This window comes from Ascaphus truei, chromosome 4 (genome assembly GCF_040206685.1).
Source record: "Ascaphus truei isolate aAscTru1 chromosome 4, aAscTru1.hap1, whole genome shotgun sequence".
Lineage (NCBI taxonomy): Eukaryota > Metazoa > Chordata > Amphibia > Anura > Ascaphidae > Ascaphus > Ascaphus truei.
The window spans coordinates 147,199,303-147,214,895 of NC_134486.1; the positions used below are offsets into that span (position 1 = coordinate 147,199,303).

At 41.7% G+C, this 15,593-nt stretch overlaps 1 protein-coding gene across 2 annotated transcripts in view; it reads left to right on the forward strand.

Moving 5' to 3' along the window:
* SAMD5 (sterile alpha motif domain containing 5) overlaps positions 1-4,010 on the forward strand; it is a 212,111-nt gene extending 208,101 nt beyond the window's left edge. For both annotated transcript variants that reach the window (XM_075596656.1, XM_075596658.1), the window contains exon 4: positions 3,155-4,010. In XM_075596656.1, coding sequence (XP_075452771.1) covers positions 3,155-3,247 — 93 coding nt within the window. In that variant the 3' untranslated portion in view covers positions 3,248-4,010. The remainder of the gene's footprint in view (positions 1-3,154) is intronic.
* The last annotated feature ends 11,583 nt before the right edge of the window (positions 4,011-15,593 follow it).

Here is a 15,593-nt window from a genome sequence, read left to right on the forward strand (position 1 = left end):
AGCGTGGTGAACACGTGAAACGTGCGTCGGTAACGTAGGGCGTCACGGCAGTGACGTCACTCGAAGTGGCGACATCCTACTACACAAAACGAGCAGGCTTGTATCGTGCAGCAGCATTTATTTCTGGTTACTGCCAAATGCCTATTATTACATAGGAGACTTTGTTACAACGAATGTTTATTATTGCATAGTAGACTTTAGTTACAATAACATTAACCTGACATTGCTATCTGCAAAAACCGCGTGTGTCCAGTGTTTGTCTCTCAGCTCACACATATGAGGGCTGATTAAAGGTGGTTAATACCAGGATTATTGAAGGGGTCTCACGGTTGTATCTAACGGGATATACAGAGAAAATTACCATTTTTCCCTTACCTGTGGTTACCTTATACTCTAACACCACTTGCAATATAGATCATTGTATCAACATTTAATACACCTATGGTACAACAAGTGCTCCTTGACACAATACAAGCCTATCTCTGATTGAATCTATACAATATTAATAAATGATGTTTACAATTAGAGAATCGTAGCCTATATTTGGATGTTTAGGATATGAATAATTTGAGACATTAGTCAATTATACTTACCTTATCTCTACAAATATTTACTCACATCAGCCACAACAATATGGGGATTTTTAATAATGTATCTGTGTTTTTAATTATCTATGTAGACGTAATAAAGTTTTATTATTTTTGATATCCACGGTGATTCTGGGATACTTACCAGTTTTTTGCAGCATATCTGCAGGACCAATTGCTGTCCATCAGTAGACTATATGATTGGAGTGCTGTATATAGAGGAAACCTTTCTGATCAAATCTTTTTGATCAACACTGTAATATTGTATTGTACTGTATGTCTTTATTTATATAGCACCATTAATGTACATAGCGCTTCACAGTAGTAATACACGAGGTAATCAAATAAATAACAGATAATATAAATAACAGATTATGGGAATAAGTGCTTCAGACATAAAAGTAACATTAAGGAAGAGAAGTCCCTGCTCCGAGGAGCTAACAATCTAATTGGTAGGTAGGGAGAACATACAGAGACACTAGGAGGGCATTCTGGTAAGTGCAACTGCAGGGGGCCAAACTTTATGTATCATGTGTCTAGTATTATCCACAGTGCTATTCATATGCTTCTTTAAGAAAGTGTGTCGTAAGGTGGGTCTTTAAGGTGGATAGAGAGGGTGCTAGTCGGGTATTGAGATGAAGGGCATTCCAGAGGTGCAAGGCAGTCAGCAAAAAAGGTTTAAGGCAGGAGAGGGCTTTAGATACAAAGGGCATAGAAAGAAGACATCCTTGAGAAGAACGCAAGTGTCGGGATGGTGCATAACGAGAAATTAGGGCTGAGATGTAAGGAGGGGAAGAAGAGTATAAAGCTTTAAAAGTGAGGAGGAGAATTGAGTGTGAGATGTGGGATTTGATCGGAAGCCATGACAGGGATTTCAGGAGGGGAGACGCGGAGACAGATTTAGGATAGAGCAGAGCGATTCTGGCAGCAGCGTTAAGGATAGATTGGAAGGGAGACAGGTGAGAGGCAGGAAGGCCGGACAGCAGGAGGTTACAGTAATCAAGACGGGAGAGCATGAGGGCCTGTCAGAGTTTTAGCAGTTGAGCAACAGAGGAACGAGCGTATCTTTGTGATATTGCGGAGGAAAAGGCGACAGGTTTTAGAAACGTTTTGAATGTGAGAGGAGAATGTAAGAGAGGAGTCAAGTGTGACCCCTATGCAGCGTGCTTGGGCTACTGGTTGAATGATTGTACTTCCAAACAGTAATGTGGTAGGAGGTAGTAGGGCCAGGTTTAGGAGAAAGTATAAAGAGCTCTGTTTTAGCCATGTTGAGTTTAAGGCGGCGGAGGGCCATCCAGGATGATATAGCAGAGAGACATTCAGAAACTTTGGTTTGAACAGCAGGTGTAAGGTCAGTTGTTGAAAAGTACATTTGTGTGTCGTCAGCATAGAGGTGATATTTAAACCCAAGAGATGTTATTAGGTCACCTAGAGAGAGTGTGTACAGAGAAAAGAGACGAGGTCCCAGGACAGAACCCTGGGGTACCCCACAGAGAGATCAATAGAGGAGGAGGAAGTGTTAGCAGAAGAGACACTGAAAGTACGATGGAAGAGGTAAGAGGAGATCCAGGATAGAGCTTTGTTCCGAATACCAATAGTATGGAGAATGTGAAGGTGAAGAGGGTGGTGCACAGTGTCAAATGCTGCAGAGAGGCCGAGTAATATGAGCAGAGTGTAATGACCTCTGTCTGTTTTGCTGTCATTCATTCCGATTGTGGCCTCCAGGAGGCATGGAGTTATGGGGTCTTTTATTCTGAGCGGTGATGAAAGCAGAAGCAAGGCCTAGATGGAGCCAGTCTGGCTATAGGTATCGTGGGTCAGCATAAGAGGGGTGAGATGGGCAATTATGTTCCAGAGCTGCTGCATCGGAAGTGAACTAGGGGTTCTCTTGACATACCATTGCTTCAAGTAATGAATTTGTTTGAATACTTGTTCACTTGTTCAAATTTATTATAAATTTGTAGTGGATTTTCAATTAGAGTCCTATTGTTTTTGTTGCAGCTTGCGGCTGAAGTGTGGCTCAGGGTGGGGTACATGGTCAATCGGCTCCTGGAGTGGGGTGGGTTAAACCTCATGATGTGTGTCGTTGGGGAATGCGGTTTCATGCTAGGCTGGGTGGCTGGTAGGATAGTGACCTTCTGAATCATTGTGAGATTACGCCATGTGAAATGGGTGGCCAGGGCGATTATGGGTATGAGTCAAGGTACAATATACCTTGGTCTCCAATAATAGTGGCAGAACAAATTTACTGGGTCCATGGGTTCATCAGTATGGTATATTGACAATGTAATATGTAATAAAGCTGTATCCTCCAAAGACGTTGGGGTGGTGTGTTTGCTGTGATTAGGGAGGGAACTGGATTGAGGCATGGTAAGGTCAGGAATCTAATGTATTTCAGCCTCTTGGATACTTTCAATGTCCTTTTTTTTTTTTTTACAATTGAAATGTCTTTATCCTGACCCCTTGTAAACAATTTTTATTTTTCCATCCTTTTACTAGTGTGGACACACTGTAGCCTTTCCTTCTGACATTCAGAGAACTTTATGTGATTTTTGCACATTTTCTAGGCAAAGTTCACATCCATCAGAACAATGAACACAATTGGAGTGGAAGTGGAGGGGGCAACATTTCAGTTCACGCCATCAAGATCCTGCCTGTGACCATGTGATTGCTACTCCAAGTGATCGCATAGTTGTGACTTCGGAAGTCTGGTGATGCTCGGGTACCGCAGGACTTCCCACAGCAAAAGAGTCAAGATAACAATGCAGTATGACAATGCATTAAGTTAAAAATTCCAACTTGGTTAGTGTTTAGAGACTTGAAAACTAAGGACTTTAAGGAATTTTCATTTTTGCATAAAGCTGAAAATTAACAATGTCACAAGCTAGTAAACATACCATTATTGTATAAAGTTCTCTATTGTGCAGTTTGACAAAATGAATAATTTGGGTGCATTCATATTTCTGTCTCTGGGAAATATATACATTTTGGATGGGCACAGCAGATGTTGATGACTGGAGAATTTCATTTCAGAAACATTGTTTTACTACTTTTGACAGGTTTTAACTGATTTGCAATAGAAAACTGTTGTGCCATAAATAAGGTTTAGGGCTACTTCAACATCTTGCAGATAGTTTGTGGCAATATATTGTTTAGTGGGGCATCACCAGACTATAAGAATACTTGTTTGCCAACTACGGTGCAACATTTCAATTTCTGCCTCACTGTCAAATGCTTTGCTTTGATTCATAGACCAAAAATGTATATGGCAATTTAATAAAATATTTATAAGATGTCCATAACAGGGTAGAAATTAATAATCAAAAATGTAAAGATGGTAAACATATGAATGGGCAAACATTTTATTTAGAAAATGAGTTAAAAAGTTAGTATTTTAAAATTAGTAATAAGTTAATAAATTACACATTACCTCTTAATTGAATTCTTTAAAAAAAAGAAACCATTCCTTTTAAGGAAAAAAATGTATAGGGCCTTTTCTATATTGTCCAAAGTGGCCACTCGGAACATTTCAAACTGAAAATCCTCATTGAAATCAATGGGGATTTTTGGACAAAAATGACTTGAACGGCCATCTTGATTCACAAAATATTGCCTTTTGCAAATATCCAATTATAAATGGAAAATTATTTTTTCACGATAAAATTACTAGAATTCTGACAGCACGTTTGGACATATAAAAAGACAAATATAATAACCAGCAAACTTAAACCTCCGCTTCCACCTGCCGCACCTCCACTCCTCCGCTAAAGAATCCTGCTGTCCCACGCCGGCTGAAAGGTAAGTAATTAGATTTTCAACACAAAAAGGAATGTGCTTACAAAGCGCTGATCCCTATAAAAAAGCTATAAACAATATGCAGCAATATGCAAGAAATAAATAAAAATGTGACAGGGCAGTCAGGAAAACTGGTGTGAACAACATCAGATAGAACACAGAAAAACAAATACAAACCAGCGTGCACAACAAATGATATTGTCGAATGAGTCCAAAAGGGGGTAAAAGTCCAGTGGGTCCAAATCAATGTGGAAACTCCATTCAGTGGGTCCGTGACATGTGGACAGATACAAAAGAAAATATCATAGTGTATACTGTATATCATACACAAACTACATATAAACAAAAAGACAAACAACATAAAACAACATGTAACACAGAAGCTGAAAATATAAACTTATTTATTAAAACAAAGGAGCCTGTTGCAGCGGATCATCAAGGGGTTAAAACCCAAAGCCCTACTTACAACAGGGCCAGAAACAATGGGCGTGGAAGACCAAACAGGGACAGGTGACAAAAGCAGAGCGAGTCCTCCGTGAACACTCAGGTGGGTGGAATGATGCCTCAAACTCCCTCCAATATCCAGGGGATTCCCAGAGTGGATGCAGGGATGTGGAGATACACAGAAGAGTGAAAGGGGACCTCTCTCGCGATGACGTCACTTCCTGTGGGGATGGTAGGAGAGGCTGCATCTGAAGATATTTTCCTCCTGTTGGCTCCTAATAAATGAAAAGGAGATGAACGGTTGGGGCCTCTCTGTATCCACAAGGAGCATGAATCACTCCCTAGGATCTTCTCAATCAACGGTGCTACCTTCCTCTATTAACACATGAGAACACTTATCTTCTCCTGGGATCACAAGCCTAGGTTCGGATCACCATTACCTTACCCGGCGCCGGGCCCACTTCTCAGTTGCCAGGTCTGGGTAATGTCCGGGTAGCTGGAAATGTGCCGGGTAACGCCAGGTACCAGGTAATTCCGGGTACTTGATACACTCCTAGTATACAGGGATATACCAAATAAGTAAACATGGGAAGGATGTTGAATCAGGAAGGAATTTATTTTCCCCCTTATGAGATATCATTGGATGATATGTCACTGAGGTTTTTTGTTTGCCTTCCTTTGTATCAATATACTGTAAGTACGGATATAGGATAAAGTATCTGTCATCTAAATTTAGCATAGGTTGAACTTGATGGACGCATGTCTTTTTTCAACCTCATCTACTATGTAACTATGTCAGTGTTAGTATTCATTTGGAGGACCCTGACAAACATCTCTATTCAGCAGAGTAACAAGGGCAGGACAAGCAGTCCTGGGCGTAACAAAATCTGGGGCGCAAAACCAGTATACAAAAATAGTAAAAAAAAGTTTTAAAAAATGGTAAATAGCGCAGCGCATGCTTACCTAGTTTCCCCTTATTTTTACAACAAATGTGCATCATATGCGCTATGTGCACATACACTCACCCTAAGATTACGCATGTGACACCTGCTGATTTTGATGATATTATCTGCAGTGTCAGAGTATCAATGCCTTTGGTGAATTGGTGATAGTATGCCGTGATATTTTTCACGCACCTGTGTAATTTGTTAGAGATGAAATGTAGCTATGACGTCATTACATTCGGTCCTAGTGGGTTCGGATGAATTGAGTTGCGTGTTTCTAAGTTGTCATTACGTCACGTCATGGCATTTAGCTTGTAATCAAGCTGCCCAAGTATCCGCAGACACGATTACATTTTTTGGCACAATCCAAAGAGTTTTTGTATTTTTTTTCAAATTCTACTGCTAGATGGGAGATTTTAATAAATTGTGTAGCTATTACTTTTAAATGGTATTGTGTTATTCGGTGGTCATCAAAATATATGGCTATAAAATCTATGCATGATCAGCTGCCAAAAATAAAATGTGCTCTACAAAAAAAATTCGGAATTCATCTTAGATCCTGAAACAATTTCTGCCGTTTTGTAAAACATATAGATTATACATTTACTTGTAATTTATGTGTTTGAAATAAAATTCTCCATCACGTACAATTTATTCATTTAGCTCTACAACTGAAAAGTTTTACCATTAGTTAAGCTGTTAAATTAATTAAGCTGTTAAATTAATAGCAGGCTTGAAAAATACGATTCAGGAAATTAGAAATTGCACCATTAAGGACAGCTGTAACTTTTGGTTCAGGCCCTTTCTCTTGCGGGTCCCGGACGGCATCCTCTCTCATGCTGCGTAATCACAGCAACCAGACTTAATAGCTCATCAGGATTAACACTGTGGGGGTCCCTGCATTTGAATAGGATGCGCTCTTTGAATCCTACCAGGCTGCACCTGTCTGTAAGAGACGCACACTAAGAGTGAGACTGAATCAGTCACTCTAATAATATATTATTGTAGCAGGGGGTCTCTGGAGCTATTAATTTCAGGTCTGGGGATCCCATGCTTCCCAAGTTCTAAGCCCTAGTATGGGGTGCCGGTATCCCCGCCATGTTTAAATTCCCACATCATGGCCCACGTGACGCGGGAGATTTAAACAATGCCGGGTGATACTGATACCCCATCACCCCATGACACCTCCCCAGCTACGCCTGTAGCTCAGGAAGCAGGGTGTCCCCGGACCTGAAATTAATGTGATTCAGCTCCGGAAACCCACCTGCTACAATAATATGTTATTAAAATAAAAGCTCTGCGATCGCATGTTTGAATCAGTCACTCTAACTGCGCCTCTGTCTCACTCTTAGTGCGTGTCTCTTACAGACAAGTGCATCCCGGTAGGACTCACACAGCGTGAGTCACCTTCTGATCTGATGAGCCATTACAGCCTGCTATGGACTGTCCTGCAGAGTGTCCCTGATGTGCTCTAGAATTTCCTGTGGATGCTGAACCATGAGGAAAGGTTCCAGCTGTATTGGAAAGAGATGCTCCTGAACTAGTCAGTAAATTATGAGGCTTTGGCACCATCAGCACCCACACTGAAGCCACAACCTCCATCTTTTTCCCTGGCAGTCCTTGGCCCCTGCAGCCTCAGTGTGGGCAGAAGTGGGTAATCTTGTCACTGTCGTCCTGCCTATAAAGAGGCAGGACTTCCCCCAGGATGTTGCCAGAGCATAGTTCCTGTGAATCCTCACCCTGCAACCCCAACGTTGCACCTCTGCCGCCTGCCTCGACCATTGCTTGTGACCCCATCCTTGCTCCTCTGCCGCCTGCCTCAACCATTGCCTGTGACCCCGATCTTCCTCCTCTGCCGCCTGCCTCGACCATTTCCTGTGACCCCAACATTTTCTTCTTTGCTGCCTGCCTTTGCTGGCTGCTATGTGCCAATAAAGTTATTTGACCAGTAAGGAGTCCCGGTCTGCAGCATTTCTTCTCGGGAGCAGAAGCAACGCCTGAGTTCTTCTCCTATCCACTATCCACCATGTTTATCCCGGTTGGAGCACACTGACATCCAGGAGCCCTTTCTCAAATCAAACAGTGAGTTCATTTCCTTTATTAGTTTACCCCATGCAAGATATTCCTCGGGTCAGAGGCTATTGGGGAGACTTCAACATGGTATTGTTTATTTGTGAGACAACAAGGGGTTAAATTACACATATAGGACGTCCCTGAGAAATACAATTAAGAAACAATTATAATTATATCTCTGCTGGATTCGGCGCCACTGGTGGCACCACTAGGGAGTTTGATATCCCAATCTCTCTTTCAATACTTCGATGATATGCTGAATTTATATTCTCCAATTCCGTGGTTGAACACCGGGCATTGGTCGGGCAGGTGCTACAAAGGCTTAGAAACAACCACCTCTATCCCAAGTTCGAACAGTGTCATTTTGAACAAGAGATAATTGACTTCCTGGGTTATATCATCTCCTACAAAAACTTGGAAATGGACCTAGTAAAGGTGGCAGCAGTTCTTGAATGGCCTTTACCTATAGGCCTCAGGCGCACATAATACTTCTTGGGGTTCGCTGACTAGTACAGGTGCTTTATCCCAAATGTATCCTGTGTAGTAGCTCCTATCACGATGCTGACTAAAAAAGGAGCAGTTCCCTACAAATGGACTCCCAAAGCCCCAACAGCTTTCCATAAACGCAAAACAGTGTTTTTGTCTGCACCTATCCTGATTCATCTCAATCCAGCCAGGCCTTTGGTCCTTGAGTTCGATGCTTCCGATGTGAGGGCAGGAGCAGTCCTCTCTCAGTGTGAAGACTTTCAAGAAAGATTACACTCTGCGCTTTCTTTTCTAAGAATTTTTCAGCTGCGGAGAGAAATTAATTCAATGGGAACCAAGAGCTCCTCGCCATCAAGATGGCACTCTGAGAAATGTGTCATCTTTAAGAAGGAACAAGTTCATTGATCACAATTCTCACCAACCACAAAAACCTGGAATACATAGGAGGAGAACCCCTGATGAAGAGGGTCACGCCTCGAAATGTGTAGGGTGACTTGTATGGTGCAAGGAGGATCGTGACTGTGAGAGTACTGCAGTGCTAAACTTCGTGAGGGAGAAGACAGGGAGCGGGCTGACTTTGTTAGACCGGGCTGTGGTGAGATCATCCCTGAAGTGCCGCGCTGTTGCGACGCCCTACGGAGGAGGGGGATCTTGAGGAGATCACGTGGTGACGCAGTCTGAAGCCGTCACGTGACACGGAAGGGCACTCCAACCCCTGGGGGGGCGGAAGCAAGCAGCAGACGCGCTGTAGCAGCTGGCATAGTATCCCCACGCAAAGACAACCCTGCACAACTCCAGCACGCATCTGTGGATTACCACATACTGCCTAAACTGACCGGATGTTTGTGAGTGTATTGTTGATTGATTTATTTCTGTGATTTTAACCTAGTAAAATTTTATTTACACCAGGAAGTGTGCGCTTTCTTTTCTTCTCATCCTTTGCAGTTATCACTGAAGTACTGGGTTAGTACTTCCATCTGAGAAAGCAGCACCCTCCTGGATTTTTTCAGCAGTCTGGACTGTTTTTGGACTCAAATTTTAAATGATTGGACTCTAAGGTTGTATTTGAACTACTTTGGGGTCAATCAGGGGACATATTTACACTCTTTTTGTTTGTTATTGAGTGCCTGTAGCTGAACCTTATATAGTATTTAGGCACTGATAATTGTGATTGTGGAATTGATCAGCAAGTCTTTCATACATAGAAGGAGCTACAAAGAGAAGGAGCTCCACAAAGAGGTTATAGAGTCAAGAAAACGTCTGAAAATGTATCACTCATGTACTGGTGGCCGGAAATTCTGAGTGATGTCAAAGAGTTTGTGGCTCCCTGTTCCTAATAAATGATAAATTAATCCATAAATACTTATTTATTTCACCTTAGAACAAAAATTATACTTAAAAAATGGGGGGGGCACATAATTATTATTTCGACCCAGGCACAAGAATACCTAGTTAAGGCACGGGCTCCACATCCACATACCTCCACATACCTCATCTTAACTTTATGCCCAAGACATACTTGAAAACGAGAGGTAACTCTCAATGTATTACTTCCTGGTAAAATATTTTATAAACAAAATAAATAGAGTACTACATGTATAATGTATATTTGAAAAAAACAGTGATAAAAATCAGGCTTCTGGTGCAATGAGATTAAAGGGAATATTTAAAGTCTTCAGTAACAAACAAAGTCTTCAGGGACCATAGTATGGGAAGCACTGAATTTGAGTAAGTATAGAAATACAGTAGGTATAGAAAGAGGAAGTTGATTCTTTTAACATATTGAATCTTCTACTTTTCTGTATGAGTAATCTCTCTGCAAGTGCAGAGTGCCAAAAGATCAAAGTAGTGGATTTTGACAATTCTGTCAACAAAATCACAGTTTGTACTTTACCCTGAATTGTTTAAACACTATTAGTTTTTGTTCTGAAATAATAGTACAGGTGGTCCTCGGTATCCGACGGTCTGCTTTCAGTCGCACGCCTTATCCGACGCTGCAAAATGCAGCCCCCTGGACGCATTATTCGACGTCAGAACCACTTATCCTGCACTCACCACCATGGATTAACATGTACCCGCAATCCGACGGTCTGTTATCCGACGGCGGTTTGCAGGACGGATTCCAGTGGATAACAGGGGATAACAGCCTGTAATGATATTACTGATGTAGTAGTCTCAATTAAACTGAATGACAGGTACAGTAATAAAATAAATTACAAACAGACATTCAGAACAGTTTCTACGAGTAGTACAAGTAAGTAGGAGGGGCTGTGAAATTTGTTTTACATTGGATTGCGTTCGTTAATTATATTGCTGTTAGCTTCACATTTTGAATAGCTTGTGAACTTCTCAAGATTACTTTTAATTATTTGTGAATGAAAATTATTATGATTTTAAGATTAGCTTGAATTATAGAACTCATACTACCATTTTTTTACTTTGACTATTATCTAAGGCATACAGTAAAGGCAGGAAGTACAGTATCAAATATTGGAAAGAAAATATACACTGAGCCAAATAAAATGTTACAATCTGGCACTTAATAACCAAATTGACAAGACATCATTGAAATGAACATCATTCATTTATATTCTTCAAGGAACTGTAGCGCAATAAATAATGCATAATGGTTCAGCATTGTATGAAGTATAGAATATGCATAAAGAATTCCCACAGCAAAGGTTTTTGGTATAACGAGGCTTGTCTGAATTCAAATGGAGATGGTAGAAAAGAAGATATTCTACTTAAAAGGTTAGTGCCTTGTACAAAGATATTTCTTTTTTCTGCCAGCAATGTGAGCTTCAACTGTTACCATATGTCTCAGGTTACTAATTACTGACTGAAGAAAATAATAGGCAAAAATAGTCACAAGGTCATCAAAAAAAATTACTGCTGAGCAGATTATTACCAGATTGCCCAAAATACACTATTGTAAAATTCTGCTATTTGTTAGGTTAGGTACCAAAACATTGATACTCCATAAAATTATCACCTTTGTTTCACTGCAAACCCATGAGTGCCAGGATTTGTGTGTGTGTGTATATATATTTTTTTTTATTTATTTTGATCTATATATACACAGTACATACATAGATAGATAGATAGATAGATAGATAGATAGATAGATAGATAGATAGATAGATAGATAGATAGATAGAAATATAGATATCTATCTATTCCCATTTATTTAGAAAAGGTTTTACCCGTAAGTAATATATGAGAGTTACCTCTCATTGTAAAGTTTGTCCTTGTCCTAGGCACATTTATGATAACAATACATGGTTACATTAAATGGACAGGGTTAAACATTACAGATGCAGCGGCTGTTATCCGTACATTTCATGGAGCCGTTTTTGGGAACTCTGCTGTATTCCACACGGCATTCACTCGTTATTTTTCCGTGAACGCTGCCGTGAATGCCGCCAATCACACCAATCCCAATCCAGCAATATGCCAGCGCCGGCACCGGCACCAGCACCGGCTTACAATAACGGTCCGACCATCACTGAAAAACCTGGTGAACGCCAATCCTTACTACCTGGCGGACAAATGTAAAATGCTATTTTCTACACCCGATAAAAACACTAGTAAATGCGTCTTAACGCGGGAAAGTTTTAAGAAATTATGCGGCATGACCTGGGTATGCCCAGGAATACAAATCGTGAAATGTTCGGATAACAGCCGCTGCATCTGTATATTTAAAGACATTTCATGAAGAGTTAAAGATGATATATGTTATGGTTATGTTATGGTTATGTTATAAATGTAACAGTTACAGACAAGATTAAAATGAGAGACAGTTGAAGTCTTGATATTACTGTAATGGGTATTCCCTGTGAATACAGACGCTACTACTGCTGTGTATACTTGTATGGCCCTCAGGAGCCTAAGCCTCCGCTCGGGGAGCCTGGGGTACATACATATAACAATCTCGTGGTGCAACGCCTCCACCTGGGAGGGATCCCAACGGAGTGGGAGGAGGCCCTCACAGGAAACAATCACGGTAAGCACACAGTTGTAAAACAGGGCAGGCTTTACTGCATATATGCTCATAACTTATACCAATCACATTCACTGTTAGCACTGCATTAGGCTATAACGTAATCCCCACACCCACCACCGTGTACCTCCGCCCCGTGTCCACAGTGTAACCCCCCTTGTCCCATGGTCAGCGCTGCCACTATGTGCGAGTACTCGTGTGTGCACGTGCATAACGTTACCTGCCCAGTGCGACGGAACCTGGGCGTTAAAGGGTCTTCGCAAAGGATCCGACGACCTTCCTTGTGATGTCCGGTTCCTCCGGGGAGATGATCAGTCAGTGGTCCACCCTTGGTACAGTTCCGCTCTCTCTGCAGAGCAGGCTTGGTCCCAAGCCTCTGGATGGGAAGCGCAGCGTCCGCTGTGTCCCTAACTAGCACTTAATAGTAAGGGGCAGGGTCTCTAACCTGGGGCCTGTCCCTGAAGCAACACAAGCTACTAGATGGCTCAGAGCTAACTGGGGCCTAGGGGGCTGCTGGCCTAGTGCAGTGAGTCACTGAGCCCTGCACCCTACCTCCTTCCCCTAGCCTCTTCTGGCGCTGACTGACGTGCTGCAAAACCCCGCAAAATGTATCTAATCTCCTCTGCAGGGAGATGCTACAGCCCTATTGGCTCCCTGGCGTCACGTGGGGTCCCCTAAGGCTCATGGGACTTGTAGTCCTTGCCTAGAGCCTTATCCTATTGGTGGAGGGTTTGCGCGCTATCTCCTGTGCATGCGCAAGCTAGCCGAGGGCTTCCTGGCTTCTGCCCTCACTGCGCATGCGCCAAGTAGTTGAGAATGGCAGCGCCCTGCAACGGGAGCCGCCGGGAGTATCTGGCCTCCATCCAGCGCCGCGACACCCACCAACCCCCAGCTGCTGGCCTATCGGGGCTCCGCTCGCCCCCTTGTCCTAGTGACGATGCGCGCGCACGCGCCCGCACCGCAACTGGCCGCAGTGCTCGTGGAGAGGGGGGCCCGCTGTGCAGAGGGGGACCTCGCTACATCACTTATACTGGAAGCGGCTTTGACTGCTAAAAAGTAGTACAAACCTTCATTAACTGTGGGTCATACATATGAAGGTTGTTATGTGACTTCATACATTTAACGCACAGTTCGCTGACTTAAATAAATTTTGGCGCATTGCATCATGTTGGATACCTGATTGATACAATTTAAATTAAAACAGAATTATGAGTATTTTGTTAGTAAATATAAAACATTATAATATATAATGAAACATCCATGCTGCACGAAATAAGTTTTTGGTTGGTATATCGCAACTAAAATTTTAGGCGTAAAGGCCACATACAAGTGTAATTCATTTTGAGATATAGGTCCCTTTGTCCCTCTGAAGGAAAAAGATCCCTGTCAAATTGAATATTCTCTTGGCAGCATACGTTTGTTTTAATAGGTGCATCCATCTACAATTAAGATCCCACCATCTGTTTCCTTCAAATTTACAAATGCAAAAAAAAATCATAATTTAGACGGGCATCGTAAAAAAGTGAAGCATGGCATATTTGAATGCATTCTTTGTTCATGGAGCAGGCATCTGTTCGTCTTACTTATTACCTAACCATAAATCAGGAGGAAAGGAGCTTCATAAAGAAGTCAAAATGTTTTCTTGGGGAGACTGAATTTAGCACAGAAAAAAAAAATCGCTGATTATAATGTACATGACTTAAACACACACAAAACGTGTAGCTGATCTTTAGTTATGTTATTTGTTTTTGAGTATTAGTAACAGGTGAATCATACATGATTTTAGAGAAACAGTCTCTTGAGGTATATCACCTAACTAAAGAACGTATAGAAGAATAAGTCTCACGTTCAATTTACCTGCATTCTACATTTCAGGGGAATACACACATTTGTAAAGCATCGCTGGCTCCTCTGGCAACAAAGGGGTGAGGCCGTCTACTATTTATTCCTAACTTCTGAAATCGATTGCCAGCGTGTGTTGCTCTTGAACTTTGCTGAACACTAATGCACACCCATTAACACACTGATACACAGGCACTAACACTAACTTGACGATATTGACACATAGTCTAAATGTTGAAATATATCATTTTGTACACATATATGCACACACACATACATATGCGCAAAGGTGCACATGCATCTGTTTGTGAGTAGGTTTACTTTAAAAGGTGTGTAAAACAGCAGGCATTAGTTTATAGTGATCCGTGCTAAAGTAGTTAAGAAGCATAAAGTGATGCACAGCGAGTGCTCATTTGCATGTCAATACCCAGAATCCTTTGCTGCAGTAGAAGCATGTTTTTTGTGTGTTCATGGCAGGGGTGGGTGACTCCAGTCCTCAATGTCCACAAACAGGTCAGGTTTTAAGGATATCCTTGCTTCAGCATGCATGGCTCAATCAGCGTCTAAGTTTGAGCCCCTGTGCGAAAGCAGGGCCATCCTTAAAACCCAATTTAGGCCATTTAGGACAGATTTGCCCCCAATTGGTTTATCGGGGGAGGCAGGTTTGTGGACCTGTCACATGAATATGTTCATAAGTGTTCTTTATCCGTGCTGTACACTGTATGGTGAAGGTTCCCCCACCCCCTTTTTATTACTCCCCATACCATACTTTCTATCTACTGCAGAAATTATAAGCCTTTGACTGTAGGTCCTGCACCCCTGCATTTGAACTAAAGTATGTTTCATTTTCTCTTTTAGTTTAGTACCCCGCTATTGCTACAGTACTGTATGGTTTGTAGGACAACAGGCTGCCACTATCTATAGCAAGTATCCAATGATTCTTTGCAAACCTTTTGGACATATTTTATTTTGTATTGATTTCACATACTTCATTGGCTGTAATACCTTTAGTAGATCAACATATTAATCATACAAGGTGATCTTATGCATAAGCTTTCAAGACTGAAGAGGTCTCTCCATCAGATGCCTGCACTCTTGAAAGCTTATGCATAAGAAAACCTTGTGTGATTAATATGTTGGTCCATTAAAAGGTCTCCCGACCTACAAAGTACAGATGTAGCAAATGTTATCGTGCAGTAATGTGTAACACTGCATAATTAGTTTGCAAAATTGAGCAATGATGTTTCCAGTGACTCTATTTGTTTCAATGGAGGTATGGTAAATTGCGCGATAAACATTGCAGCAGCAGTAACACGTTATCATGCGATAATGGGTGCAATCATTTCTGCTACATCTTCATCCTACTCTTTCTGGGACCAATACAGCCACTAACACCATTCAATGAAGTATTGATTTAACAAC